At 41.4% G+C, this 14,003-nt stretch overlaps 3 protein-coding genes across 7 annotated transcripts in view; 1 reads left to right on the forward strand and 2 right to left on the reverse strand.

The window, feature by feature from the left end:
- Nucleotides 1-1,141: 1,141 nt before the first annotated feature.
- On the reverse strand, nt 1,142-5,073 carry LOC123503571 (galactoside 2-alpha-L-fucosyltransferase SEC1-like). The gene is made up of 5 exons (XM_045253496.1): nt 4,557-5,073; nt 3,744-3,847; nt 3,030-3,514; nt 2,506-2,591; nt 1,142-1,815 (listed from the first exon to the last, which is right to left on the reverse strand). Exons 1-5 carry the CDS (start codon nt 4,870-4,872, stop codon nt 1,601-1,603), a joined length of 1,206 nt encoding a protein of 401 aa, XP_045109431.1. The 5' UTR covers nt 4,873-5,073; the 3' UTR covers nt 1,142-1,600.
- LOC123498223 lies at nt 4,871-7,484 on the forward strand. The gene is made up of 4 exons (XM_045245682.1): nt 4,871-4,902; nt 5,741-6,130; nt 6,166-7,062; nt 7,361-7,484. Exons 1-4 carry the CDS (start codon nt 4,871-4,873, stop codon nt 7,482-7,484), a joined length of 1,443 nt encoding a protein of 480 aa, XP_045101617.1.
- A 1,143-nt stretch (nt 7,485-8,627) lies between these two features.
- LOC123503225 (galactoside alpha-(1,2)-fucosyltransferase 1-like) overlaps nt 8,628-14,003 on the reverse strand; it is a 26,936-nt gene continuing 21,560 nt past the window's right edge. For 2 of the 5 annotated variants that reach the window (XM_045252825.1, XM_045252917.1), the window contains 5 exons: nt 12,312-12,819; nt 11,471-11,574; nt 10,756-11,258; nt 10,241-10,326; nt 8,628-9,438 (listed from right to left, as the gene is read on the reverse strand). In XM_045252825.1, coding sequence (XP_045108760.1) covers nt 9,218-9,438; nt 10,241-10,326; nt 10,756-11,258; nt 11,471-11,574; nt 12,312-12,639 — 1,242 coding nt within the window. In that variant the 5' untranslated portion in view covers nt 12,640-12,819 and the 3' untranslated portion in view covers nt 8,628-9,217. Of the gene's footprint in view, nt 9,439-10,240; nt 10,327-10,755; nt 11,259-11,470; nt 11,978-12,311; nt 12,820-14,003 lie in introns of those variants that run through there. The other 3 variants (XM_045252998.1, XM_045253146.1, XM_045253061.1) reach the window with 3 other exon arrangements.

Raw genomic sequence — 14,003 nt, forward strand, 5'->3', positions numbered from 1 at the left:
CTAAGGAAAGTGCTGGCTAACCAGATTCACAGTTGTTCCGGCAGATGTCATCACCGACGAACTCAATCAACACACACACAAACACACACACACACACACACACACACACACACACACACACACACACACACACACACACACACACACACACACACACACACACACACACACACACACACATGCACGAAAAGCATTGTGAAAGAAATATGATAATAGAAAATGATATTTCTCTCCCTCCTTTCCCAGGCTAAGGTAACCAAACTCCCATGAAACTCCGCGGCCGTCTGTTCTGCACACACACACACACACACATACACACACACGGCCCGGTAGCTCAGTGGTTAGAGCGCTGGCTTCACAAGCCAGATGACCGGGGTTCGATTCCCCGGCCGGGTGGAGATATTTGGGTGTGTCTCCTTTCACGTGTAGCCCCTGTTCACCTAGCAGTGAGTAGGTACGGGATGTAAATCGAGGAGTTGTGACCTTGTTGTCCCGGTGTGTGGTGTGTGCCTGGTCTCAGACCTATCCCATGATCGGAAATAATGAGCTCTGAGCTCGTTCCGTAGGGTAACGTCTGGCTGTCTCGTCAGAGACTGCAGCAGATCAAACAGTCACACACGGCCCGGTAGCTCAGTGGTTAGAGCGCTGGCTTCACAAGCCAGATAACCGGGGTTCGATTCTCCGGCCGGGTGGAGATATTTGGGTGTGTCTCCTTTCACGTGTAGCCCCTGTTCACCTAGCAGTGATTAGGTACGGGATGTAAATCGAGGAGTTGTGACCTTGTTGTCCCGGTGTGTGGTGTGTGCCTGGTCTCAGACCTATCCCAAGATCGGAAATAATGAGCTCTGAGCTCGCTCCGTAGGGTAACGTCTGGCTGTCTCGTCAGAGACTGCAGCAGATCAAACAGTGAATGAATACACGTGCACGAAAAGCATTGTGAAGGAAATATGATAATAGAAAATGATATTTCTCTCCCTCCTTTCCCAGGCTAAGGTAACCAAACTCCCATGAAACTCCGCGGCCGTCTGTTCTGCACACACACACACACACACACACACACACACACACACACTCAGATATTGTCAATAAACTGAAATAGTATCACGTTCACTAGTGTATAAGGAAATAAAAACTTGATCAATTTCTTGTACGTATCAATATATTTTTAATTTTAACTTTACTAATGTCTAAAATTTCACTCATTTTCATTATAGTTTTAAAGTTTAGTAATGATAGTTGTTGTTATAGTAATAGTGATGTGATGTTATAAAAGTCAAAATTGTTTCTTTATTTTTTTAAATAATACATAATACATAATACAAGATAGCAATCATCCAATATACTGTACATTGTTTGGTAAAGAGAGAAATTTAAAAAAAGTAGAGACATGAATGGTAATGTCTCCTACAAAGATATATAGCTTTGTTGGAAGCAAGCTAAAGAAAAGAATCAATATAGAAAATATTTACAAACAAGAGTATAAAATAAGCAGAAGAGACAGGACAAAAACTTGATAAAAAATATTAATAAAAGTTAGAATCAAGTAAAGAATGATAAGAAAAAACATCAAAGTAGAAGCAAATAAACAACAAAATTGCCTTCATTCACTATATTGCTGATTGTCACCCCTATCAACATTGTAAAAGACTGGGGACTTGACACACTTCACAAGACAGTAGCGAGGGTTGGTGGTGAGCGGGTGTGTTATGTTGCCATTCCCCAGCAAGGCTCCCGTGAAGCTGAAGGTCCCGTAGCTTATAATATGATGATCTCCTAAGCTCATCGCCGCCATGTCTTCTTGTTTGACCTCCGAAGCTGGTGGGTGGAGAAAGGTTAGGTTTTTTCCGCAATTACAGGTGTATTTTCTCAGTTTTTTTTTTTTTCTAGATTTTAGTGGGCGTTTACGCGTTTGAAAAGGCTTTTGTCTCGCTTTATGATGGTTCAGTAGGTTTCAGTGTGTTATGAGGGTTTTCATGTGCTTATTCCTGTCTTTTTTCAAGACTATAGTGGGTGTTTAAGTATTTTAAAGGGTTTCATTTCATTTTCTGATAATCTAACAGGTTTCAGTTTAATATTGGGAGCTCTCTTAATTTTTTGCTACTTTTTTTTCATTTATATCTCAGAAATTCGTTTATTTTAGTGTTTCTTGATAGTGTAGCAGGATTTAGTTTGTTCAATGCTTTTGCTTTATTTGTTGTTTTTGGCGGTTTTGGGGTTGGTTTAACACGTTTTTTTTTTCATATTTTCATTCTGTTTTTTTCTTTTGCATTTTTCATTTATTTTAATTATTTATTTATTTTTTTTGTTTGTTTGATTTTAGGTTTCCAAGCTGTACTGGAACTCCCCCCCGTATTTCAAAGGCATTTTCTGTCATCCTGTAATAGCTTAACTGGTTTTGGTGACTTTTTTTGTGTTTTATTGCAAGTGAGATATTATAGTGAATATAGTAATGAAAATGACAAAAAATTATGACAACGGTGACGATGACAACGACAAATAACTCACCAATGATTAGCACGTCCTCTGCCTGTAGCATTTCCCTGCACCATTCTGGGTCGTCACTTACCACCAGAAACAGAGGGCGCTTCAACCTGGCGGGTAGGGTGGGGAGAGGGTAATGGTTGCAGTCAAGAGGTGTACATTGAAGGTCACAAGTCTTTTATCATGTGTTCCCTTTTGTGATTTTCACTGGAACCACGAAACCCATTAAAGAACATGATAACCTTCACTAAAACCAACTATTCTTTTACTAAAACCACGAAATCCATTGAAAAACACGATAACCTCCACTTAATCTTGCTGAACAGACACTGGATTCACCAAGCACCCTTACAAAACCATGAATAACCGTTAAACTATCATCAAAGTCACAGAACCCTTTAAAGCTATGACAATCTCTAATTTTACCTGTTAAACAATCAGTGGACTCACAATAATACCCTTTAAATCACCCAATTTCACTTTACCCCTTCATTCTAGGTAGGTCCCACAGTAGCACTGAAAAGGATACGACCCAAAACAAACCTTACCGTTTCTTGTAGAACTCAAAGGCGTTGTTGTAGTAGAGTTTGTCCAGTTGGGTTAGATTCATCCGGTTCTTCAAGTGCCTTGTGTAGTCCGTCCGTCTGACATGAACAGTGACAATTGGGAAGTCCCTTTGGTGATACGTCGCATTGAAACTCTTAAGAGCGTTGTTGATATTCCGTGTGGCATTTTCCAGGACCTTATATCGGAACTTAAACAGGGACTGAATCAGTTTTCGGTGTTCCAGAAAGAGGTCTCGTGGTCCAGGGTAGTCTATGATGTGGTAGGAAGTTTTCAACAGAGGCTCAGTGATTAGATTGGAGGAGGTGTTGCTCCGGACCTGAGCCGCAGTCCTGTACAACTTGTCATACAGTTCCAAGTAGGTGATCTCCTTAGGTCTGCCTACGAAGCCGGCTGGTTTCTTGACCGGCATGACGATGTTCTTGAAGATTTTGTCAAGGGTTGTGTACATTTCATTGAGTATGGACACCTGTTTAAGGATAGTCAGCTGTTATGAGAGGGACGGGTAGAAATTCCTATTCATGAATGCTTTACTATTTTATCAGAATTATTTTCAAAAGCCAGACATGATAAGCGGATATATGGCACAATGTATTACTTCTCACTAACAATGCAAAAGTCGTGTTGAAACAAAAAAGAAAAGAAAAGAGTTTCGATATTCAAGAAATAGGACGTTAGGGCAGTGAGCAGTGACTGACCCGGACCCCATATAGATGACGCAAGAGGTAGAGGCTGGCGTACTGACACACCTTGTTGCCCAGATACTTTCCAATGGTGATAGAGACGTAAGGCTTGTCACAATCTGTAATAGTGTAACATTTCTTATGACGCCAAGGTCCCAGTGGTAAAAGGGCTGAATCTGTGTTGGCTGGTATGGCTGGTAAGATTCAAATTCCACTAGGGTCTGATTACTTCTACGATTATTCAGCTGTTAAATAGGCTGTTACTGTCTCCCCTGACCAGGCTGATATGGTGTGTGATGTGTGAGATCACAGAGTTACCTGAAGATTGGAAGTAATGAGCTGTTCGTAATTTAAGAGGTAACAGCTAGTTGTTGCTGGTCTTAAGTGAATTGGTATTTGTGATTTGTTTTCATATATAATTTGTAGAAAACAGTATAAATTATGTTACCCTATCAGTGTAACAATGAAATCTTCAATAATTTTCACTGTAGCATCCTGAACTGTCACTGTAATTATAAAAAAAAGCACCCATGAATTCTGCTGAAACGTATTAAACCATGACTAGAATCATACAAGCCAGAGCAACCAGACACTCTTAAACTTTCACTGCAATCATGAAAAATCATTAAAACCCAAAAAATCCTCAAACTCTTCAAGAATCTTCTAGATTAACAATGGAAACAGGAAAACATCCTTGAACTTCCCAAAACACAATTAACATCTATAATAGTAATACCTATTAAAGATGATCCCGAATTATTTAGTCGTCTTAAATCTGGAAAGTTTGTGTATGATAATCAATGCATAATTTTGTCTTGCATTGCTTACCGTGCTCTGGAACAGGCTGAAAATGCAGCTCTCTAAAATAAGGAAAGCAGTTAGTCTCTAAAGGGTACTGGAGGGGATGCTCCAGCGGTGTATGATGACAACCAGCCTGCTCCTTTTTCCCGGAAGATGGAAGGTTTCTGTACATCTCCAGGAAGTTTTCTGGTGACGCCCTTGGTAGGTGGAAAGTTGCGTTCTTGGCCATCTTTTTGGGAACCCATTGCTGCCTGTTTGAGTGGTCGAGAAGGAGGAAGGCATAGGCAATGCAGAGAAGTCCTAATATCAATGCAAGAATTTTTTTCTGCTTATATATGGCCATGGCTACTGGAGCTTGTAGTAGCTGCCTTTTGTACGTGTTAGGGTCTCAATTCTTATTCAGTCAAAGGTGTTAGTGTTTCTCCAGGTGTTGGGGATTTTATTCAGATGTCATGTCCTTTGTTCAGCTGTTACGGTCTTGAGCATCAGCTGTTACGTCTTCCTGTCTTAGTATGTCATGAGTCCCTGTAACAAACAAAGCACTAAGTTACCAGAAATCACAGAAATCATGAAAACACCCTTAATAAAAAAAAATTGTTCAAAACTTATATTGCAACCTGGTAAACTATCGCTGGAATCATGAAAGCACCCTTAAAAAAAAAACTCAATAACTTCCACTGCAGATTGTTTCATTACCACGAGAACAATAAAAATACTTTTGAAAACCCCATAAACGTATTAATAAAGGATTTATAAAAACATCCTTGAAAACCACAATAACTTTCACTGCAGCCTTTTAGAATAGGTGTGTTGGTTCTGATCATATGATTGGCTTTTTCACGCCTTGGACTCTAGTAGCTGATAGTCCTCTCATTTGTAACTCCTGCTGGACTAATACTTTGGAGACGTGTCAAGTGATAGAAGGGACTGGCAGATGAGAGGGAGAACAATGGAAAAAGATAGGGAAAATAAGGAAAAGTTGATTGATAAACAAGATATAGAGAAGGAGAAAATGATAGTAGTAGTTTAACGAGCTGAAAAGTGATGGACCCAGTGCCTCTCGTCCACTCAGCTTTCCACCTCTACCTGTCTCTGGTTCATTAACGTAAGGTGAGTGAAAATGATGAACACGGGACTCCACAGGGAAGCGTGATAAGCCCTTACCTTTTCAACACTCTGGTGGAGGCTCTTTTCCACCTCCCCCTACCCAGAGACTGCAAGATAATTACCTATGCTGACGACATCACCCTCATCTGCACCGGTCCCAATCATCGTTCACAGAGCCAGCGCTGCCTTACTCTTCTCGATGTCAAGTGTCGTGAGCTTGGTCTCAAGCTCAACTTAAACAAATCAAAGGCCATGGCATTCGGAGGAGCAATCCCTGATGCCCCTCTTACCACTGGAATCGCGCAGGTGGGTTGGGTCGAGAGCCACCAATACCTCGGCGTGTGGATAGACAGGCACCTCACCCTCCGAAAACAGGTGGAAACACTCAAAGACAGGATGCTCTCCAGGACCAACATCCTGAAGGCCATCGCCAGTAACGCCTGTGGAGCCAGCTTCCGGGTGAAGCGCTCGTTTTTTACACACGCCATAAGGTCGTTGGTGGACTACTCTGCCCCCTGTCTCACTGCAGCTTCCCAGCCCTCATTGAAACACTCGATAAGGCACAGAATCAGGCTCTCAGGGTCATTCTGTCTGCCCCACGCTGGACCAAAGTTCTCAATCTGCGGATGGAAGCCCAGCTGGTGGCAATCAAGCACCGAATCCCCCAGCTTTCTGCCACCCTCATCGGCAAAATGGCTGCTTCTGCACGTCCCTACATCGCTCCAGGAAAGGTCTTCTCCACTCTCGGACAAGACCCTCACCTCTTCCGTCACACATGGGCCAGGGGCTCAGCAGCAGCTGTGACATCATGTGGAGTTGCAGACACCATCAGAGATAAAGGGCAAGACAGCCCCCACCCGGACTATACACCAGCGCCTCCATGGAGTCCCCCTTTAACCATCTCAAGTGACTGGCTTTCCTTACCGAAGTCGTCCCTTCACCCTGCTGCCCTTAAGGCGGAGGCTCTCGGCCACCTAACACCTCTAACACACACACACGACACCATCATATACACGGATGGCTCTGTAGATCAGGCCTCGGGAGCTGCGGGAGCGGCCCTCGTCACCGAAGGCACTACACTCCAGTGGCGTCTCTCTAGTGGCGCCTCCTCGACCCAAGCGGAACTCGCAGCCATCAAAGGAGCCCTCCAACACCTACACACCACCACGGCACACAGCGCCCTTATCGCCACGGACTCCATGGCTGCCCTGCAAGCACTCCGTAACCCGTGGCCACAAGACAACGTGCGGCTGCTCACGAGCATCCATCACCTCGCCACGACCCTGTGTGGGAGGGCAAGGAGGATCACTCTCACATGGATTCCGGGCCATGCGGGTATACGTGGAATGATCTTGCTGATGCTGCAGCTAAAGCCGCCACCACCATCGCAGACCCGGAAATCACTATCTCACCCAGCATGGCACAAGTCAAACGCACAATCAGAGCCAACACATTACGTCTCCATAAAACACTCACGAAGAAGAAGCCGCCCGGGGCTCACCCTCTGCAATCTGGTACGCCAGAGCCACTGATTATAAACCAACAGCACTTCCACCACACACACATCCTAAAGTCAGGGCTGATGTTCACAGACTTCGCCTTGGCTACCCTTGCCTATCAGCCCTGCAAGGACAGGTTCCACTCGCCTGCCAACACTGCGAAGCCCGAACATCACACCCACTTCTCCACTACCTGCTTGAATGCCCTGCCACTCTATGTCTCAGAACACCAAGTCACCAATACCCGGACATTGAAGATGATGATGCGGAGGAAGCTGCAGCACTCCTTGTTGCAGCAACACCGGCAAACATTCTGGCCAATGTGGTCGCAGATGCTCCACCACCTTAAGGCGCCTTGTCGTTTGGGTAGCCTGCTGTTTTGTTACGTTTATTATTATTAAAAAAAAAAAAAAAAAAAAAAAAGCTTGTGAGTCTTGTCCATCGGACAAGTCTCTAACTCCTCCATCCACTTGCCATTCACACTCTAGAGGGCTCTACATAGCCCTGCTGGGATACCAGCAAAAATAAAACAACAACAACAACAACTAGTTGCAATCACTTCTCTCCTGAAGATGGTCTGATCAAGACCGAAAGACGTCTAGAGAAAATGGACTTTGGCACACTACTCTACCAACTTATATATATATATATATATATATATATATATATATATATATATATATATATATATATATATATATATATATATATATATATATATATATATATGTGTGTGTGTGTGTGCGAGAAAGACTGGCGATACAGCTATATTAAAACAGTAAGAAGAGAACTAGAAGGAGGAAGCAAAACAAAACTCCGAAGCCTATTGTAAGATATGAAGCCTTGTTCAAACCAGTTGATTATTGAGTTCTGGTTGCGTGTGTTTTAATGAAAAGTGCTTCTAATGGTTTGATGTCTGTGTTGGAGTTGCATCTCTGTAAATTTTGAAAGTCAGTTGCATCGAAAGGGTGATCATTGTCATGTGAGTGCGCCCTGACAGAGGAAAAAGATGGACTAGTTAATTGTCTTCTAATTCTAACTTTGTGTTCGATTATCCTTTGTGTTAGGTTTCTGCGAGTTTGGCCAACATGTCTTCGTTTATACGTAGTAAGAACAGATAAACTTGATCTTGAAATGCTGGGGAACGAAAAGATGAAAGTTTATTCCTAGTCCAGTGAGTGTTGGTTTACGATGTACAGTAGTGTGAATAGTTTGAACCTATTACTAACACAAGTAAGGAGTACTTCAAGAAATGGTAGAATGCCATTATTCTCTATTTCACAAGTAAATTCCATATTAGGATGCCTAGAGTTAATGTATTCTAGAAACATAGGAATATGCGTGGAGTCTTGAGAAAGTACAAAGCAGTCATCTCATATCTACGGAAATAGGTAAGTTTAAAAGAAGTTAGAAAAAAGAATAACCATTCAGTCTCGTTTAAACATAAGAAAGCGTTGGCTAGTGTAATAGTGATGTGATGTTATAAATGTCAAAACTGTTTCCTCTTTATTTCGTTGCATAACACAACATAACAACCATCTAACATATTGTACATTGTTTGACAGAGAGAATGAAAAAAAAAAAAAAAAAAACAGACAGTAATGATAATGCCACCTACAAAGATCTGTATATTTATTGGAAGCACTGTGATATATAAAAAGAAAACAAAGAAATCGTATAAAAGATAGTGCATATTAAAAACGGTGCATTGCAGAAGAAAATGACAAAAGAAAGCAGTTTGAAAGTATTGATTTTTTTTTATTCCGTCTAAGAGAGAAAGAATCTATGAATTTTTTTTTTTCTATAAAAGAGATATTCTTGAAAACATCGTCCAATAAAGAAAGAATAAAGAAATAGTTTTAAAGAAGGAGAAAAACATTGCTGGAAACACTGTCTAAGAGAAAATAATCAATGAAGCAAAATATAAATTCATGAAAAACTAGAAACTTTGAAGGAAAAAAAACAAAAAAAACATGAAACATCCAGTAAAGAAAAATAAGTAAACAAAACCATAAAGAAAGTAAAATCTAATTAATAAATAAACTAACAACAAAATAGACAAACACTATTGCCAACACTAAATCACCTTCGTTTGTAATAGCTTTGTTTCTTACTCCTGGGAACGTTATGAAAGACTGGGGACTTGATACACTTCACGAAACGGTAGCGAGGGTTGGTGGTAAGCGGGTGTGTTATGTTGCCATTCCCCAGCAAGGCTCCCATGAAGCTGAAGGTCCCGTAGCTTATAATATGATGATCTCCCAAAGTCATCGCCGCCATGTCTTCCGCTGGGACTTTTGAAGCTGGTAGAGAAAGTTCAGTTACTTATCTCTCTCTCTCTCTCTCTCTCTCTCTCTCTCTCTCTCTCTCTCTCTTCTTAGGGTATTAATGATGGTTTAACAGTTTTTGGGCCGCCGTGGTACAGTGGAACCATGCGTGCTTTGGGATCCTAGAGGTCTCCAAGCGCACGGGTTCGAATCTTGTCCACGGTCTGAGTGTAGGTTGGGCTTCCTCACTCGGGGCAACGGTTTCCTAGCGGGTGGGCTTTGAGGTAGGAGGTACCCTAAAAAGTATCCCCTTTAGCCCATAAATTCCCGTGAAAAGCCCACATGGTACAAAAGAAAAAAAAGTGTTAGGTCAACTTATAATATGATGATCTCACAAACCCGTCGATGCCATGTCTTCAGCTGGAACTTTTTTTTTTTTTTTTTTGGGGTGGGGGTAGGGAGGCTTCTAGTGATGGTTTATAAGTTTTTAGTGTGTGATAAGGATTTTTGTATTTCTTTGTATTTTTTTTCTGTTCAAGTGGGTGTTTATGTGTTTTGAAGATATTTTGTCTCCTTTTGTTACAGTTTAACGTTTCAAAGTTATTAGTTTTTCATGTTTTTTTTTTATTTATTTACTTTTTCTTTTTCTTTGCTGTTTAATGCAAAGTTTTATTGGAAAATCTTGTGTTATGAGGTGGTTTTGTGTTTTTTTTTATGATGGTTTAGCGGTTTTTAGAGTTTTTTCATGTTTTTTGTAAGTGAAATATAATAATGAATATGATAATACCGACAACAAAAATTATGACAGCGATGACGATGACAATGACAGTTAACTCACCAATGACTATCACATCCTTTGCCAGCAGATTCTCCCTGCACCATTTTGGATCGTCACTTGCCACCAGAAAGAGAGGGCGCTTCAACCTGCCGGATGGGGTAAAAAGGGGGTGGGGGTTGCAGTCAGGCCGTGTACACTGGAGGTCACAAGTCTTTTATCACGGGGCCCCTTTTGTGACTTATGGAAATATATAATTGCTAAACCCAAGGCACATTGAAAAACATACTGTACATTAGAACCAAATATTGTTTCTCCTGAATCAGGAAAACCTTTAGAAAACATGATGAACTCCACTTAAACCAGCTTAACGATCTTTAGACTCACCAAAGACAGTTGAAATCCCATTAATCTTCACTAGAAACCGCTAAACTACCATCAAACTCTTTAAAAGCAATAATAATTTCCACTTGAGCCCATTAGATAATCTCTGAACTCGCCAAAACACCTTGAAAACACTTTTTTTTTCTTCCCTTCAGTCTAGCTACGTCACACAGAGCAAACAAAACAAACTTTACCGTTTCTTGTAGAACTTAAAGGCGTTGGTGTAATAATGTTTATTTAGCTGTGTCAGATTGAACAGGTTCTTCATGTGCTTCTCGTAGTCCGTCCGTCTGACGTGAACAGTGACAATTGGGAAGTCCCTGTGGTGATACGTCGCATTGAAACTCCTAAGAGCATTGTTGATATTCAGTATGGCATTCTCCATGACCTCATCTCGGAACTTAAAAAGAGATTGAATCAACTTTCGGTGCTCCAGTAAGAGGTCTTGTGGTCGGGGATAGTCATAGATGTGGTAGGAAGTGTTCAGCAGAGGCTCAGGGATGAAACTGGAGGAGGTGTTGCTCAAGACCTGAGCAGCAGTCCTGTACAACTTGTCATACAGCCCCATGTAAGAGATGCCCTTAGGCTTGCCAACAAAGCAGGCTGGTTTCTTGACTGGCGTGACAATGTTCTTGAAGATTTTGTCAAGAGTTGTGTACATTTCATCGAGTGTGGACACCTGCTTGAGGATAGTCAGCTGTTATGAGAGGGACGTTAAGAAATTCCTATTCATGAACGCTTTACTATTTCATCAGAACATTTATCAAAAGCCAGAGATGATATGTGGGGGTGACAGAATGCCTTACTTCTCATTAACAATGCAAAACTCATTTTGAAACGTAAAAAGAAAAATTAAAAGAGTTTGGATATTCAAGGAATAAAACGGTAGAGTAGTAAGCAGTGACAGACCCGGACTCCAAACAGGTGACGCAGGAGGTAGAGGCTGGCGTACTGACACATCTTGTTGCCCAGACGCCCTGCATGGTTGACGGTGACGTAAGGCTGGTCACAATCTGTAATAGTGTAACATTTCTTATGACGCCAAGGTCCCAGTGGTATAGGGGCTGAATCTGTGTTGGCTGCCATAGCTGGTAAGATTCGAATTCCACTATGGTCTTGGATTATTCAGCTGGCAAGCGAAGCTGTTACTGTCTCCCTTGACCAGGAGGATTGGGTGTGTGATGTGTGAGGTCACAGTGTTGTCCGAAGATTGATAACAATGAGCTCTGAGTTTGCACTGAGAGGTTAACGGCTAGTTGTTGCGGGTCCTTGGTGAATAGGTAGGCTACTTGTGATTCCTTTTTTTTTTTTTTTTTTATTTAATTTGTAGAACATAGTAACAATAGAAGTTACCTTACTCTACAAGTTTAATGATTAATTCTTCAGTTCCTCTCACTGCAGCATCCTAATCTGTCACTGGAATCATAAGAAAACAACAATAAATTCTGGAATCTATTAAAAATATGACTATAATATTGCAAACCACAATAACTAAACCCTCTTGAACTGTCACTGCAATCATGAATAAACTGCTGATAAAATCCTAAATTTCAATAGAACCCAAAAAAAACCTCAGTCTTCAAGAATTTTCTAAATTATCATTGGAAACACGAAAACATCCTTGAAATCCCGAAATCACAATCAACATCCAGTAGAACCTGTTAAAAGTAACCCCAAAATATTTAGTCGTCTTAAACCTGGAAAGTTTGCCTAAGATTATTAATGCATAATTCTGTGTTGCATTGCTTACCGTGCTCTGGAACAGGCTGAACATGCAGCTCATTAAAATAAGGAAAACAATTAGTCTCTGAAGGGTACTGGAGGGGATCCTCTAGCGGCGTAGGGTGAGGTTCAGCCTGCTCTTTTTTCCTGGAAGCTGTTGCGTTTATTGGAAGGTTTCTGTACTTCTCCAGGAAGTTATTGAGTACCGCCCTTTGTAGATGGAAGACTGCGTTCTCGACCATCTTTTTGGAAACCCATTGCTGTCTGGCTGAGAAGCCGAAAAGGAGGAAGGCATAGACAAGGCAAAGAAATCCTAACACCAGTGCGAGGACTCTTTTCTGCTGATATATGGCCATGGCTTCTGTGGCATGTGGCGGCTACCTTCTGTAGTGTTAGAGTCTCAATTATTCTTCAGTTAAAGGTGTTAGTGTTTCTCCTGGTGTTGGGGTTTTGTTCAGGTGTCATGGCCTTTGTTCAGGTGTTACGGGCTTGAGTATCAGCTATTGCGTCTTCTTTTCGTAGTATTTTATGTGTCTCTGTAACAGACAAGGCACTGAGTTACCAGAAGTCATTGATATTATGAAAATATCCTTAATTATATCCCCAATAACTGCAACCTGGTAAATTGTCGCTGGAATCATGAAAATACCTTTGAAAATCTCAATAACTTCGTTGAAGACTAGAACAATAAAAACACCCTTGAAGATCTCAAAAATCTATTAATCTAATATAGGATTCATGGAAACATCCTTGAAAACCCCAATAACTTTCAATGCAGCTTATTAAAATAGGTGTGTTGGTTCTGATCATATTGGCTTTATTACGCCTTGGAGCTGACAGTCCTCTCTTATGTAACTCCTGTTAGACTAATAATACTTGGAGACGTGGCAAATGATAGGAGAAGGGACTGGCAGGAGGGAAGGAAAACGAGGTTATCGAAAAAAAGAGGGAGGATTAGAAAAGTTGATTGATAAACAAGGTAATAGAGAAGGAGAAATAATAGTAGAGGTTAAACGAGCTGAAAAGTGATGGACCCAGTGCCTCTCGTCCACTCAGCCTTCCACCTCTACCTGTCCTTGCTGGATTAACTTAATGGTATGTGTAAGATTTTTATATCAAGGTAGGTTAACATACAGGAAAGAATCAGCTAAAACTATTTACACGTGGATGGTTTATGCACAAACACACATTCTCTCTCTCTCTCTCTCTCTCTCTCTCTCTCTCTCTCTCTCTCTCTCTCTCTCTCTCTCTCTCTCTCTCTCTCTCTCTCTCTCTCTCTCATTCCACTCATAAAAATGTCTCCACTTCTTTTCAAGGCTTTTTAATGACCTACCATTAAGCACCTGATTGCTGAGTCATTTCCATTCATACATCACTCTATTGAGAACCAATTCATCATCTCTTTAATATGACCCCTGCAAATGTTCCGCACGTCACCATGAGTCACCACAAGTCATTACCACAAATAAGTCACCACTACCACGTCGTCACTATGAGTCACTACCACATCACCACGTCACCATAATTCACTATCACAAGTTACTACAAGTCATCACCACATCACCTCGTAAGTCATCACCACGTCACCACAAGTCGTCACCACAAGTCACTACTACGTCACAAATAACCATCACGTTAACACCACAAATCGGCACCACAAGTCACCACCACAAGTCAATACCATGTCACAAGTCACCATCATAAGTGACAACCAAGTCAC

Source organism: Portunus trituberculatus, chromosome 1, assembly GCF_017591435.1.
Source record: "Portunus trituberculatus isolate SZX2019 chromosome 1, ASM1759143v1, whole genome shotgun sequence".
In the NCBI taxonomy this organism is placed as follows: Eukaryota; Metazoa; Arthropoda; class Malacostraca; order Decapoda; family Portunidae; genus Portunus; species Portunus trituberculatus.